Below are 16,885 nucleotides of genomic sequence, written 5' to 3'. Positions count from 1 at the left end.
TATTGATCTTTCGAATAAAAAAAAAATTTTGATTACAATTTAATTTTTTGTGTTATTTTTTACAATTTCAAGTTCTATCGGGCTTAAAAAAAAACTCTATATGAACATTAATGAAATTCATTATCAATATTATGGAAAATATATTAAAAATTAGAAGATGAAAAAACAATTATAATAAAATTAATATATCAATACTTGTGTAAGTTATAACAACATAACATACAATGATATTAAGATAGATGTTTAAAATACTTAAACAATAAAAATTTTTATTTTGTTGATAAGGTAACTGATGAAAGCGTATGTAGGTAAATCTTGGATATCTATTTGAAAAGTTAACATTGAGTAATATAACATGATTAATCAGAAGAAAAAGTATTATAAAATATGATTGTTATAACAAAAAAAGGCAAATAAATCTTACGATTACCAATTAACTAAAATCTAAACACAATATAGTTCAGGCCCTTGGCTAAAACACATAAAAAAAAAAAATGTAACTACATTTTTACATGTACTTAGTTACACCTGTTTTCTAAAAAATAAAATAAAAAATGACTAGAATAAATAACCTTTTTTTTTTTTTCCAAATAATCAGATAACCAAGTGAAATGCGATTTTTCAAGTAGTAGATATTATCCGAATTGATATAATGTAGATTTAGATGTTTAATTTGTTTATGATAACCTAATTAAATATCTATTTAAAATTATATTTTTTAATAAAGCAATGAAAATGCCATTTATTCTTACCAACACTTTCGATATTACAGTTTATAACAGCAGTATTACGTTAGTCACAATATTTATTTAAGGAACAGACTGTAATATAGTGGGATGAAAGATTATTTTAATTACTAATAATAGTGAAACTTTGGATCGTGGTTAGAAATATAATATTACTAAGGATTTCTGTTTGTGAGTAATTCCTTAATATATTACAACGCTAATGAAAATTTAATAATACTGAATCTTAGTTTTTTATCAACTACTACTATCGGATTTATTAAAGGATGCTCAAATCATAATAATGAAAGGTCCTCCATACACCCTAGACAGGTGAGGGAGGGCTCTGATGATAGTCTTTACTCCTAAGGAAATTTCTTTAAAGGCTATGCTGATTAAAATTTATTTTGAACAATTTGGGTGTTAAAATTAAACCAAAAATTTAATTATTTTTGGGCTAAAAAAAATTTTAGTTCAAAGCAGCATTATTTTTGTTTTTCATGTTGAACCTTTGCTTCTATCTAATGGTCTGTTAAAAACAAAAAGAAGGTAGTTCTGAGACTTATTAGTTGGTGACTGCATCTGATGCCCTTCCTCTCTATAACTACTACTAAACAACAGAAAACATTTTGTGTGAATAATTTCAACTGTTATAACTAATTTTGAAATTACTTCAGTTAAATTTAGTGTTTACAAACTGAAATTATCGTTTCTAAAAGAACCCATAATATTTCATATCCTTGGTACTTTCAATTCCTTTTTTAATTAAAATGTTTAAATTTGAAATAAAATAAAATATTTTGTTTCAGTTTAAGTAATTTTCCTTCTAATTTATTCAAGTTTAATTCTTCAATAACAGAAATAACATGTTTATTTTTAAGGACTAATCCAATAAACAGTATAGTTTCCCCCAAGCATTATTTTCACTACACTTAAAGATTATTTCATTAACTATAAAGACTAGATAATAAGTCTAGAAACATTACAACAATGGAAAATATATGGAAATAAAAAACATGTTTCTCATTCTCAGGTTACGGCTAATATGTAATAGGCAAAAAAATATTTTTACTTTGTGAACATACTACAGCCAAAATATTATAACAAATATTTTCGTACACTAGGATATTTATTTTAATTAATATTAATATAATTTACAAAATTGAAGATTAAAATTTTCGATTATTTTTAAAAAGAACATTTGTTAACTATACATTTAATTCCATATGTATCACAATAAATATATTCATAGCATATAATACAAAATGATTGAGAACATGAAATACAATTCAGTTATCCTAATAATACCAATTAAGATACATTGTCTGTTTGATTTTTTTTTAACTTAGATCATGTTTTTGTTTTATTTCTGATTAAAATTTAGGAGAAACTTTTTGTACATAAAACGGCATGATTATGATTATGTCAGATTCAATAAAAGATGAAATTTAAGAGACAAAATTGCCAATTATTAATGGATAACTGAATTTTGTTTGGATTTTATTTTAACTAATTATAATAAAGAATGATATAAATGATGAATTATGACAAAGGAGTAAATCTAGATGTAATCATATCTACTAATCAACAAGGCGTTGAAGGAGACAGAGGTAATGCCTTAAAAACTATAGCATTAGCATGATTTCCATTCCTAATGTAATACTATGACATATTTTAAAACTAGACAATGTCTTAAAACGGTAATAGACATTAAAATGGGAATTAAAATTGATAAGTTGTCAAGAAGAAATATTATTTTTAATGTTTAAAAGTAATAAATAATAATAAAAACTCATTGCAGCATGTAATTGCAATTATAAGACAATAATCACTGAACTGAAATATAATATTATATTTATGTACAATAATTAATTATATTTATGTACAATAATTAATATATAATATTATATGTAAGTAATTATTGTAAATCAATAAATGGAAATAATTTCCTCAAATGGAATGCAAAACAATGATAATGAAACTAGAATATAAATATAAAATTCTGGTGACAAATGTATTTATGAAATATAAAGAAACAATATATCTGGAATTTATGGTAAAAATAAACAAGTGAGGTCCAGAAAATTCTTTTTTTTTTTTTAAAGCTATTCTCTTTAGAGTTAGCCACGTGAATTGTAATAATGTGCATTAAAGACTAAAAAGTTTTTCATGAGAAAAACAATTTCAATAATACATAATAAAAGAACACAATGGTTAAAAAATTGTGTATTACATAAAATTATAACGTTTGCGAAATACATGCCTAGAATACCGAAAATAAATGAGAGAAACCCTATAATACATTATAACTAAAAAAAAGATGAAAAGACTTTAATTTAAATGTTATGAACAATTGTACAGGTCAGAAGTATGGAAAATGTAATACATTTCTATGATCATGCTTAATTTTTTCAAGATTCTTTTTTTTTTCTTAATGTATTTTAAGATTTTTTTTATAGATAAATTTTTAAACGAATAAAATGATTATATTTATACTTCTTTTTCATTGTAAATTTATGGAAAAAACCATTAAAAAATGGTATACCCACATAAAAATTATAATAAAAAAATAACATATATGCAGAAACATACATACACATACTAACAGTCATGTGCATACAGATGTTTATCAAGGCTTGATTCTAAAAAGGCTGATATCAATTTATATTAATGATTTGAGTCATATTGCCAATCAGCTAAGAATTTATGAATTGTTTTATAATGATGAGTTAATAGTTGACTGTGAATAGAAATAAATGAGAAGATGGTTGAGAGTGTGGTCAGTGAAGATCACAAATAAATAAAAAATATTTATTAGTGCCAATGTTTTGGCCAGAATTTCAAGTCTTCATCAGGGCGATTAGGTATAAATGTTAAGAACAAGTGAATTGTTTTAATTCATAATGGGTTGCACATTATAATGGTATTTCTTAATGTTATTGGAAGTATTTTCAGATTTATTCTTGACAAAAATTGGAGAAACAACTCTGATAATAATAGCAAACATCAAACACTGATATAAATTCAGAACTTCAGTTTGTAAATAAGTTCTATCCAAATTTTCATTCATGAAAGGACAATTTAAAAAATACTGTAGTTGATTTTTATTTTAATTCACTCTTAAAATAAATTTGATTTCTGGATTTGACTATTATCAAACCAGTCTTTAGAGTACTACTACAGCATACTATCAGGAGAGCACAGATTTAGTAAAAAAAAAAATTATGAAGAAAAGATGAAAAGAAAAATTATCAAGTAGCAATTCAGTGGATTTTAATTAAATAATAAATAAAATCGCAAAGCATTAGAAATACATTATTTTTCAAAGCCATTTTCTGGAATTATTGAGTTCTTAGTATTTTTAAAATCAAGCCACAGATACAAATGAACATATACATAACTTTAGAGCCAGTTGCTGAGTTAGGAGTTAATGGATCTTGGATTTAACCTAATTAGAAACTAAACTCCTCCAAAATTAAAAATCTATTACCATTCTTTTTTAACATCTGTGTAAGTAGACTGTTGCACTAGTTTCAAAGCACTACAGAAACATAGAAGTGAGCACATACTCACTTATATACAATGAGAAAAGGGTCAAACATTGTTATTGGCAATACCTGACACCATAGAGTGATTTATATTCACCAACCTCCAGTGAAAAGGATCTGTATATCTCTTGAGCGAGGGTTAGTCTACAGCTGTGATCCAATTAAAGCAATAATAAAATGCATGTTATAATCAACAAACCAACATAGAATATAAGTGATTAACACCCACCTAGCACGCTGGAGTAGTGCCTTGAAACTGTCAGCCATACACGTTCAGTCCAAGTTTTGTTCATAAATTAATCTAGAGACTAGTTTATTCCCCAAGTAAGAGAGAGTTGAGGGTCGGTTTATTGTAGAAAAAAGCTAATTACTGGTCCAGCAACTGACGAAAAGAGTGCATGCAACCTACCTGATTAAAGTTCAAATAATCAGCAGATCAGAATTCTTGAGTTATCCATAAAAATCTATCATCTAAAGAATAAGCAAACTAGGTTATCACAGATAAAAGGTACAAAAAATTAAAATTTACTATTTCACCTTCTTCTTATTTTTGTGATTAGTATTACATTCTACTACCTTAACCTTAGAATGGCCCGTTTCCCGCAGATGTTTGAATAATTCATTTTTTGATTTGAAAGTATTATTACACATATCACACTTTGGTTCAGTTTGTATTCTACTATCACTAGTTTCGGTTTCTCTAGATGTATTGCTCACTGGAGGTTTGTTTTCGGTTGTTATTTTCACTTTGTTTTTATTTTCCTTTCTTTTGTTTTTCTTTTTAGATCTAGGGGCTAAATCTAGATTATCATCTTCTGCTGTTTTATTTTTTTTCTTATTATGAATATCTAATCCTTCCAATGCTAAATCAGTTTCTGAAGATTCAATACGTTCTAAAGTTTTTCTTTGACGAGCTTTTCTTTTCTTCTCACTTCGAGTTTTTCCTACTTTAGAATCTTTTATATCATCATGAATAGAATCACTTATTTCATTTTCTGTTATATCTGATTCTGGCAAACCTCCAGCTAATAGCTTTTCATTATCTCTTGTGACCTGTTTAGAATCACTAGACTTTTTATGAATTTGAAGACTTTTGGTAAGACTATCATCTGACAATTCGGACTCTGGAGGTTTCATAAATCGTTTTTTCTGTTTTTGTTTCTTTTTCTTTACTGGCCTAACCACTTCATCTTCTGAATCTTCTTGAAGTGAAACTTCAGATGACTTGGTATTAAAATCTTTGGCACTGGCTAAGTCTGTTCCTTCTTCTTCATTGATATCAGACCCTTCTAAATTATCTTCAGTCCCATCACCACCTTCCGTTTCATCTTCATCATCGTCCTCTGCCATTTCTATTTTTAAAGCTTCAATATTGTCTCTATGTTTTTTGGAATTTTCATGATTAGAAAATGCTTTAGCTGTTTTAAAAATTTTGTTGCAGGCAACACAAAAGAAATTGTTGAACATTTCATCTTCTTCATTGGATGAATCATCATTTTCCTGATCTTGAAACTCTGCTGCTAAATTGGCTTCAATTTCTTTCAATTCACTTTCTAGGTTCGAAAATTTTGCCCAGTCATTTTCTACATAGTTATTGATTTCAGACTGTCTTTTTAGCATCTGTTGACGTCTTAGTTCTTTTGATTTCTGTTCTTTTTCAATAGACTCTTGTTCAAGCCTCTTCACATGTTCTATCACACGTTTATCCCTCTTTCTAACAAATGTTACAAGAGCTCTGACTTCTTCATTGCGTTCTTTCCTTGCTTTATCTCTAATTTTTTTATTTTCTTTTTCCATAAGACGAAGAACCTTTCTGTTAGGAGCTTGTCTAATATCATATTGATCAAGCCAAGAATATGACTTTTTTGTAGAATAACTTTGCCAGTATGCATAGAATGGGTGAACAACCTCTTCGTATGAGCTTTTGGAATCACCAAAGCAAGGAATTTCAAAGTCACTATCAAGATTCTTGTCAAATTCTGAGTCTTCAGCAGCTAATTTATTGAACACTTCACCATACACACAATAAAATCCTTTTGGATCATCACCAAATCCAGAAAAGCAAGAGGTAGTAAAATATTCATAAACATTAAGACTATCATCTTTGTAATCTGACCCTGGTCCACTCCTCAAAATGGAATCTCTATGTTTATCATACCAAGATCTCTCTTGAGGATCACTAAGTACTTCATAAGCTTGTTGTATCAATTGAAACTCTTGTTTAGCTACCTCAGTATTGTTCAAGTTCTTGTCAGGATGCCATTTCAGAGCTAATTTTCGGTAAGACTTTCGAATTTCGTCATCATTTGCTGTCATACTAACTTCCAAAACTTCGTAGTGACATTTCATTATTAAATCCGTAAAATAACGTAATTATAACAGTTAATAAAGTTACAATATGGAAGAATTTAAAACCTTAAAGACGTTACCTCCTTAGCTCTTCAACTTGATTGGAAACCAAATAGTGTTAATGATCTTCTTAAAGCAATGTTTTAAAAAACTATAAGACCTCAAATAAAAATATTTTAAATTATCTTATTTTCATTAATTAACATATTTATTATAGACCCCTAATTTAATCATGGATTGTTCCTCTTAGTGGTCGTTATCGGTTCTAGTGATCATACAATCAGCTGATACAGTTTCAAGGTTAAATTCTAGTTGGTTTACTTTTAGGGAAGGGAATTAGTATGTTTTTCTTATCATTTCGGTTTTATTTATTTATTTATTTTTAATGTTGAAAACGTTTTTACAGTTGATTTAATGAGATAAAACCATGACTTTAGATAGACTTTATTTAGAAAATATGAATAAATTTTAAAAGTATCTTAATTGGTTTTCTTTCCCTCTTCTTTTTCTTTGTGATGAATTCTGAAGAGAGTAGACTTAGAACATATGCCCATTGGCCAGAAAATGCCCCTGTTGATGCTAGGAGAATTGCTGCTGCTGGCTTTTATTACATGGGTCAAGGATTGGAAGTGCAATGTTTCAGTTGTGGTGGAAGAATATCGGAATGGAATATAGGTGACAGTGTCATGTCTAAACACAGAGTACTAGACCCATTTTGTCCCTTTGTGCAAAACCCTATTTTGTCTGGTAATATACCACTTATTAGTGATCGTAGAAATTCTCCTAATACTAGCCAGGAAAACCAATCAGTTTATCAAAATGAAAAATCAAGACTTGATACCTTTACAGCTTGGCCTATTCGCAGTATTGTTAGTCCGGAGCTTCTAGTAAAGTCAGGATTTTATTACACTCAACTAAAAGATAAGGTAAACTTTTATGAACATTTTAGTATTTTTGATTAATATGTATATCGTCCCTGCAATGTCAAACTGTTGAATGCGAAAAAAACAAACAAGTTAACTATAAAATATGTCATGTCTATGACAAGATCAGAACTGTCACACTTTTTTTTTTAACCCCTTCCTAGTCATTTCTGACATGTAAGTAGGATGAGAGTGGGGTTATCAAAAGGGTACCAATCCCATTCTAACCATGGTGGGGGGGTGGGAGTCAAGTTTTCATTTCGTGGGACCCTCACAGAAATAAAATTCGACCCTTCAGACCAATCTTGAACTGGCACCACTGCAGTCACGAGCCAGTTAAAGTTGGTTTTCTAATTCGCTCGGCTACAGATGGTCCAAAATCTATCACACTGTGCATATTATGCTGAAACTAGCTGATTGTGTTTAAAAGTATTAAACTCGTGACCCTCCTTAGAAATAATTATAATAATTCTAGACCCACCACTCAAGTAGGATACATTTTAAATTAAATGCTTAGGTCTAAGCTCCTAGTGTCCATTGATTGTCAGGAATTTGATGGAAGAATTTTTTTTCGGTTTAAGCAAGGATACATGGGAAAACTTGTTTTTCACTATTGGATAATAAAAGCTTTCACGTATTATCAATAAGTTTTTAACCGGGTCTGAATTGTGAATAGCAATTTTTTTTTTTTTTTAAGGAGAGAAAGAAATACTTTATTCATTCATGCTGCCCAAATATATCGGGTTGCTACATTACACAGCATACTGATCAATCCGCGACTGGACAAATATAAGTTACATATTTTTACATGATATATTATAATAGATAGATAACATTTTTTTCTTTCTTCCACAGTTTTCTTTTACAATTAATACAAGTCTACAAACTAACTACAAGTTTTTCGATTTATTCCTTTTCTTTTTCTTTCCCTTCCATTTCACAACCCCTATTTGATTTGATTAACAAATTCCCCTATCTAACAAATATTAAAACTATCTTATATTAAAACTGTATAAAATATCCTTTCAATTTTACTTTATGAGGTATTTTGAAATAATTCTTCAACAATATAAATATTCTAGCTCTTGTCCTTTATCGATCATTTTTCTTTCTAATGAATTATTTCTTAATTATCAAATTTGTGCATTTTATATTTTATTTTTATACTTTTACTCTATACATTTTGTTGATAAGATTCATTCAATATAATGTGATTTTGAAGGTCCGTTGTGCCTATTGTCAAGGAGTTGTAGAAAAATGGGAAGTTGGTGATGACCCAGATATTGAACACCGAAGGCTTTTTCCTAATTGTTCTTTTATACGAAATAAAATGCTATCAGATATGAATATAGCACATCAGTCTGGCATTAGTATACGCAATTCCGATGTGGATAGTATTGAAGGCAAGTTTAATATTATAATAAATCTAATATGGAAACTATTTAACATGAAGTATTAATTAAATGTTTATTTAAAGATTCAGCAACAAAATTCCCAAAGAGAATGTCTCTTAGGAATTTTCCGACTCTTTTTATTTTTAGTTTTACAATTTTAAAAAGGTTAATTTGAAACATAATTAATTGCAGCAAATTATGAGAGTCTAAAGGAACTGGGAGTTCAAGACCACCGAATTCCAAGACATGGAAAGTTCTCAACTTATGATTCGCGGTTAAATACTTTCAGTCAGTGGCCTCCATCTTTGACTCAGAAACCTCATGATTTAGCTGAAGCTGGATTTTATTTTACAGGTTAGTTAATATAAGTGAAAGGGTGAGAATTCAAGGGTTACTAGTGATAATTTTGTGAATACTTGTATTGTATATTTATTTATGTTTTTTTCTTTTCCCAAATATTCATATCAAAGATTCAGCAGCAAAACATTATTTTCAATTAGAATATCTCTTTGGAATTTTCCAAAGTTTAACCATTAACCATAAATTTCGGAGCTTGGGGAAAAAGATGCAATTGCATGAAAATCTGGTCTCTATTTATTATATCCCAATCAATTTGTTCTTTCTTGAAGAAAGAGAACTAAACATATTTTATCATATTGAATGTACTAAAAATGATAAAAACCAAAACATGCCTTCAGGACAACATTTGCACCATGGTAACACGCCTTTCTACCAACCCGAATATTGTGTGCTCAAGCCCCGGCCCTACCCAGGATTTTTTCAAGCATATCATAATATAATACTCTCTCAAAGCCTCCCTCTGGGCATTTGTGAGGCAAGTTAGTCTATGGATGGCACTCACAAAAATAGGCATGGAGTGAACCCACCCTATGAAAACCATGTCAAGAAAGGCGCAATGTATTTCTGTAGTACTTTGTGCGCGACCTTGGACCTCCACGGTCTGTTGTGCCTATAAAAAAACATGCCTTCAGTTCAGTAGGCCAACAAATTTTTTTTAGGAAAATCAAGTCAGATTTGTTTTCAGTGTCTTCTGAGACCCTTAAATACAAATTTTCAAATAAATCAATAATTATAAATTATTGGACTTGACTTTTGGAGGATTTTTATTCTCAATGCATTATTCTCATTCATTCTTCTTATTCTCATTCATGAGAATAAGAAAAAGATTCATATATCCTCTCAATTTTATCCACATCGAACATTACTATAACTGTTGGAAAGCTGAATTTTCACTCTTCTCATATATATCAATGTATAGATTTTATTCCTGTATAATAGAGAAAAAGTAGTTTCATATAAAGAAAAACTTTCTAAACACTATTGTATATCTCTGGTTCTAATTTTTTTACATAGGTCTGGTTTGTACTAGTTCATAAAAGTTAGATTCAATTTTTTGTAGATTGGTGGAGTCATATTGAAGTCATTGCATTTTTGTAATTCAAAAAATAAAAATCTCAAAGGCCCCGATAATGCCAAAATTTTGAGAAAAAAAAATTATTTTTTGGTTGCTATGATAATTTGTATTAAACGTTTTTTAGGTTGTAAAAAACTGAAAATCCACTATATTTCTCAATAGAAATATATTTTATACTAGGTCAGTTGGTGTAATTTATTTCAATTCCTTGATCTTTTTGCGACATAATGGGGTAATAATATACTACTTGATTTGTTTTATGATGTAGAATTAAAAAAAAAGCTAATAGTATTAAATGATGAGTATAAAATCTCAAAAGCCAACAGATGCTTCCTGTAAAGTAGGCCAAAAACATTGTCTTTCAAAAAAGTGAGTCAGATTCATTTTAGTCTCCTCTAAAACTTTTAAAATATGTAGTTCCTATGAAATCAAAAAAATTTTTACCAATCTGGTCCAGAAAAAATATCTGTCTAAAATGAAAAAATTCTGTATAAAATCTTAAGGGCTCTAAAGGTTGGGCAGGCGTGGAGAAATCTGAGAAACCAGAAGCACATTTGGGTGACTCAGAACCAAATAAAGAAAGAAAATAATGACATAGGTAATTCATATTTCAAGACAAGGAAGAAGACGTAGGCTTCGATGGTGTGGCAGTGTGGATTGTAGTCACAGGTCCTTGTTGGAAGTGAAGAACTAGATGGCATCAGCACAAGATTGGAACCATTGGTTGAGAAAGCTAGAACTCCACTTAGAGTTGTATTGCTGACTGAATAGAGTAAAATTACTTGTTCTTATTGTAAACTATTTTATCTTGCTCTAATCTGGTACAAGGATAATTGTGATTTAACTTTTTATAGAAAGTAAACAATTTATAGGAATATTTAGAAATATTTTTGATTCTCCAAAGAATGGATAAAATTGACAAGGCTATCCATGTTATTTTCTCTCTTACCTTATAAATTGAAAGAAATGTCTTTTGTTCATGGTGGAAAAAAAAAGTTTTGATATTTTATAGTTGAATCAAATTTAGTTCACTTTTTGTGTAGTTACATTATTTTTCTTAATTTATTTTAGCTACATAAAAAAAATTTGTATTATCTCTTTGTTATTAAGTTTATATTTATTTATATTAAGTTTATTATTTTTTTTAAGTCTATAAGTCCATATTTATTTACAGTAGCAAGGAGGCCTTCAGAAATGAAATGAATCTATTATGATATCTGTTAATAATAATATAATTACTTTTTTAATTGGTTGTTATTGTTTAAATAAAATTATTTGTTATGTGATTTTCCATTTCTGTTTTATTAGACACTTATTTGGAGGTAAAATTTCAAAATGTATTTTTATGATAAATTTTAATTATTTTTTTGTTAATTTATATTTTAAATTGATTTGTAACTATTTTTATTTTAGGAAGAGGTGACCAAGTGAGATGTTTTCACTGTGATGGAGGGCTACGACTTTGGGAAAGAGAAGATGATCCTTGGCTTGAGCATGCTCGTTGGTTTCCTCACTGTGGATTTCTTCTTCTTATTAAAGGCCAAGAATTTGTAGATGAAGCCCGGGCCGCTGGAGTACAAAATTCTGTGGTAATTACCTCCTTTATTTAATTTAGTTGATAATTTCATTTCCAACTAACACAGTATTCTGGTTAATTTGTTTAGATTTTATATTGTCTGAATTATACTCAATTTCAATTTTACTGATTTTAAAAGATTACTCTATGTTTCACCTGATTATAAATTTTACTATTTCTGCTTCTAGTACTCTATAGAAAAAGTACTAGTAGTAGACTTATGTGGTATCTTATTATTTAGACTCTGTGGTTTTAATATTTAAAAAAAAAAAAATTAGTAAAAGGAGATAGGTTATTTTGTACCCTAAGGTTCATTTGTAAATGATAAATGAATGGAATATGGTCCGGGTGTGGTCAAAAAAACTCAAATAGTAAATGATTATACTATTTTTAGTATAAAAATATTTTGTACCCTAAGGTTCATTTGTAAATGATAAATGAATGGAATATGGTCCGGGTGTGGTCAAAAAAACTCAAATAGTAAATGATTATACTATTTTTAGTATAAAAATATTTTGTACCCTAAGGTTCATTTGTAAATGATAAATGAATGGAATATGGTCCGGTTGTGGTCAAAAAAACTCAAATAGTAAATGATTATACTATTTTTAGTATAAAACCACCAAGAGACCATACTATAATATGGACTAAAAGACCATATTCAATTCATCTATACACACGGTCAATCAATAATCTTCCAGTAAATGATAAAAGTGTGTAATATTTGTAAATTTGAGTGGGAGATTTTTGGTGATTTCAAATAAATACATTTATAGTGAGTGTATAAATTACATGATGAGTATATAAATTTATAGTATTGTATTAGTGATAGTATGATGATTTTTACTTTCATTACTGCTGCCAGAGATAACCAGATTAAGAAGTTATTCTCAAATTTTTGTCATCTAATTTTCCTTAGATATTTTCTTACTGAAGTGCATTGTGTCCAAAATCAAATTTTCAGCTGTTCCTCAGCTTATCTCCTTAATGGATATTATGATGTTCTGATTCCTTTCTCCTTCTTTTCTTTTTTTTTATATATACGGCAAGAACAATAGCATGGTTGGCTCAAAGTACAAAAAAAATGTGTTTTGTATTTTGAACATTTTCTCTTACAATTTTGGCTAACACTTTATAGAAATTTTTCATTATTGATTTTGTTTTGATATCGTTATCAGTTGGTGTTAGTTCCAGTTTAATTCATCGTAAACATTATAGTACTAAAGCTAATTGATAAACCAATGTTTCATAGGTTTTTGCTGATTTTTTCTTCTTCTTTTTTTTAAGGGTCCTAATTATAATGATGTCAAAACTAGAGAAGAATCGCCATTAAGAAGAATTCATTCTGTTACTGAACAGCAATTACAGGATTTGATGAATACTCCTTTTGTAATTGTGAGTATTCCTTTTTTTTATTCTCATAGGTTGAAGGATTATCCTAAAAATTATTGTTTCATAAAATAAATAATGACATTCATTAACACGATAATGAATTTCTGAAGGAAGTTATATCCATAAATTGAAAAGAAATGTTGAAATATAATGAATTAAATTATAAATTTTTGGACTTAATAATTCAGAAAATAATAAAAACTGCATATAGTAAATCCAAAATTAACAATGAATCTCTAGCCATCAGATATTAGTGACAAATGTTCTTCAAAGTTATCCTAGAAGATACCTTTGTGGTCTCTTCAACACTTTTTGAAGCTCAGAACTCTTGAGATATTGTTTGAAGCTGTTGTTTGTTCATTATAGGCTAACATACTTCAACAAGATGGATAAATTACAAGAATTTTTTTAGAAATTATTTACATATACCATGATAGGAATTGAATATGGCAATTAAAGTCCTTGAACTCACAATCAGGAGGTTCATCAATTTAATCAAGACACCTGATATTAAAACTCTTTCTTTTGAAAAAAAAAATATTAACGGAAATATACTGCTCTGAAGTAAATGTTCTACAGAATAATAGTCTGGTTTATATAATATTAGATATTTCATATTTCATACACAGGATTCTTGCTTGCACTTCTAACACCTAGCAGTTTTTGTCAGGCATATAAAAGAATTTCATTCAAAAGATATAGTGAAATTAAAATTCAGAAAGCCATAAAATCATAAGATGCAGTGTACAACCATATAAAAAAATTAATATAAAATAAAGAAACTCCTGATATGTAATAACAGTATTCCCATTCAAATCAGGACTGCTAAGTGGTAAGTTGTGTATGAAATAGAGAAAACATATGTTTTTCATCACTTTTCATGGTTTTGTTGTAAAACTACTGAACTAAAATTTGTGTGATTAGTTTTAATAAAATAAGAATATAAAATGATATATTATTTTTATCCACAAATTGGGAATGTTTTTTATTATTCAAAGTTAAGATCTGCAGAATGGTGTTTTTTAAAAATTTGAATTCCTGTGCTTAAAAATAGAAGTTCTATTTTTAAAATTATTTGGTTAATAAGACAACCTAATATTATTTGTTTAAAATAGAAATTAAATTATTTATTAAAAAAAAATTACCACTCTCAAGAAAGTGTTTAAGATTATAAATTAAATTACTTTGTTTGTTTCTTTCAGGCTACTTTACAGATGGGGATTGAAGCTTCTCGGGTAAAGCAAGCTCTTAGGCAAAGAATGGAATCTGTGGGTGTTCCATTTTCTACTCCGGAGGCCTTGGTTGTAGCTGCTCTCGAAATTCAAACAGAACAATTAGCATCAGCAGAGGGAGAACATTGGTATTAATTTTATTATTAAACTCATACATAAAATAATTATTCATATATTTTCTCAGCTGAATTACTTTCAATGATACAGTAGCAAGGAGGCCTTCAGAAATGAAATGAATCTATTATGATATCTGTTAATAATAATATAATTACTTTTTTAATTGGTTGTTATTGTTTAAATATATCTTAATTGCTTGAGTGAAGAAATAAATCAAAACTTGAAAAGTATACATTTTATTGTAAATTATTATGTGGTTATTTGAAAAGAATTAAATTCTCTTTCAAAAAACAAAAAACATATAAACCAGACCAATACTACCAAAGAGAAGGCATATTGAACTTTGTACCCATGTTTTTAAAAGTATTTAAGACTTTGAAGCCTCTAAAATCTAAAAATTGCTGTTTTGAGAGAGACAAACCTATTCTGTATTTCACATTGGGGTGGGGGGGGGGGAGAGAGAGAGCATTATTCTGATAGACGCTTTAAATATAAAGATATAATAGAAGCAAATAGCTGTATAATTTTAGAGTTGCAGGAATTTTTACTTACCGGCCAGGCTAAACAAATTAGTAAAACAGCAGTTGAAGCGGTTCTCATAGCTGCGAGGAAATTAGACCAAAATTTAACAGTAAAAACCTTGAAATCTATTCAAAACATATTGATAAAATCCAAAATATAAGTAAACATGCATGTGAAAATCCGATTGTAAATGTTTTAATTACTTCTAATTACCTGCTGCAATATTTTTGTATCAATGCAATCCAATATAATAAAACAAATTCTGATGTGCATCTGGTAATGAAAGTACTATCTATTGTAAAGTCTTAATTATCGTGAAACTACTATACCTATTGGATCCATTTATCAAAGAAATTTTCAACAGTAATACTGAACTTTAATACAAATTTGCAAATAAAACTCCAATACTAAATTAATAGTTGTCATCACCAATTATCTATTAATTCTCTATGCTCAAAAGCAGTGTAATATGTAATATGTACTTATAGTTGAAATTTTTAAATCATTGGCAGCTGTAAAATTAAAATAGCAACGGAACGTGCTTGAATTTGACAGAGTTGCATTCAACTTGGAATTATGATATTTAATGTTAAATTCTTTGCATAAATGTTATATTTCTCTTTGCTGATGAATATAATGGTTTGAATAATCATTAGATGATTTTTTCATTGATTCATTATGTCTTCTCTTTTTAATCCAGATTAATATTTGACTAGCGTCTTGTCGGCATTCAGACCTTAGACTATTTACTCCATTCTATGAAAATACCGTTAAATTTAATCATGTTAATTTTGTGTAAATCGTAGGTGCTCCCAAGTACAGCCTAAAGAAGCTGAAACTCCACCATCAGTTGAGCCGACTCCTCCGCATGAAGATTGTATTTCTAACACACCTCAAGTGAATTCACCTGGTGAGTAGATGTCAATTATTTCCTTTTTATGTTCAAAGTTTCATATTAGGTACTCGTAACTTAATTAGATACAGCCACTATAAAAAAAATTAAAACATGTGATTTTATATCACCAGTAGGTTATCTTCTCCTCCAGTATTTAACACTACTTATAGCTTTGAGAATTAAAGCAATAAATCAGTCCATGCTTTTCAGGTCTTAGATTGACTATTGTGTAGACTATTAGTGATAATAAAAGATCATTGTTAAAACACTCAAGTTTTCTCTTTAGTAGTGAAGAGGTTTTACTCTGACTAGTACATACTTAGCTTGACCCTGATCTGGTATTGCAATGTGAATATGCTGAAGCTATTTAATTACATCTTAAAATGTATACTGATAAATACCAGATATAGTTAGCAAAAGAGATAAAAATGAAAATCGGGATCGCTACTACCCATAAAGAGTCAGAGTTTCAGTACTTTTTTAAGGAAGTACTGTTTCTTGAACAGCAGTTATTCAAGGAGGTGATTTGTTCATGAGCATGCTCAACCACCCAGATTTTTTCCCAATTAAGAGTAGCTACTTTATGAGCCTGGTTGGACCCAGGAGGGTTTTCTGGTCCATAGAGTTGACTCATGTACAGAATGTAATGTAAAAAAAAATGTAACAGAATTAATAATTACCTGCTATTGCTGCATTTTAACCCAGGCCCTCATGGTAGGAGAATCCCTTAACCACTGAACCACTCCGCTCCCCTTTTTGATATAAGAGAAAATATTT

At 28.7% G+C, this 16,885-nt stretch overlaps 2 protein-coding genes across 2 annotated transcripts; one reads left to right on the top strand and one right to left on the bottom strand.

Moving 5' to 3' along the window:
- Positions 1-1,407: 1,407 nt before the first annotated feature.
- On the bottom strand, positions 1,408-6,622 carry LOC106690103 (dnaJ homolog subfamily C member 21). The gene has a single exon (XM_067047168.1). It carries the CDS (start codon positions 6,620-6,622, stop codon positions 4,802-4,804), a length of 1,821 nt encoding a protein of 606 aa, XP_066903269.1. The 3' UTR covers positions 1,408-4,801.
- A 256-nt stretch (positions 6,623-6,878) lies between these two features.
- Positions 6,879-14,780, top strand: LOC106690100 (death-associated inhibitor of apoptosis 2). The gene is made up of 6 exons (XM_014435389.3): positions 6,879-7,548; positions 8,768-8,948; positions 9,132-9,293; positions 11,788-11,963; positions 13,238-13,345; positions 14,545-14,780. The coding sequence occupies exons 1-6, from the start codon at positions 7,138-7,140 to the stop codon at positions 14,707-14,709; spliced, it is 1,203 nt and encodes a 400-aa protein (XP_014290875.2). The 5' UTR covers positions 6,879-7,137; the 3' UTR covers positions 14,710-14,780.
- Positions 14,781-16,885: the final 2,105 nt, after the last annotated feature.

The sequence above is a fragment of the Halyomorpha halys genome, unplaced genomic scaffold (assembly GCF_000696795.3).
Source record: "Halyomorpha halys isolate HHAL.00 unplaced genomic scaffold, Hhal_1.1 Scaffold1578.1, whole genome shotgun sequence".
Lineage (NCBI taxonomy): Eukaryota > Metazoa > Arthropoda > Insecta > Hemiptera > Pentatomidae > Halyomorpha > Halyomorpha halys.
The sequence above is the reverse complement of the archived record's forward strand: the minus strand, read 5'-3'. Positions and strand labels throughout refer to the sequence as shown.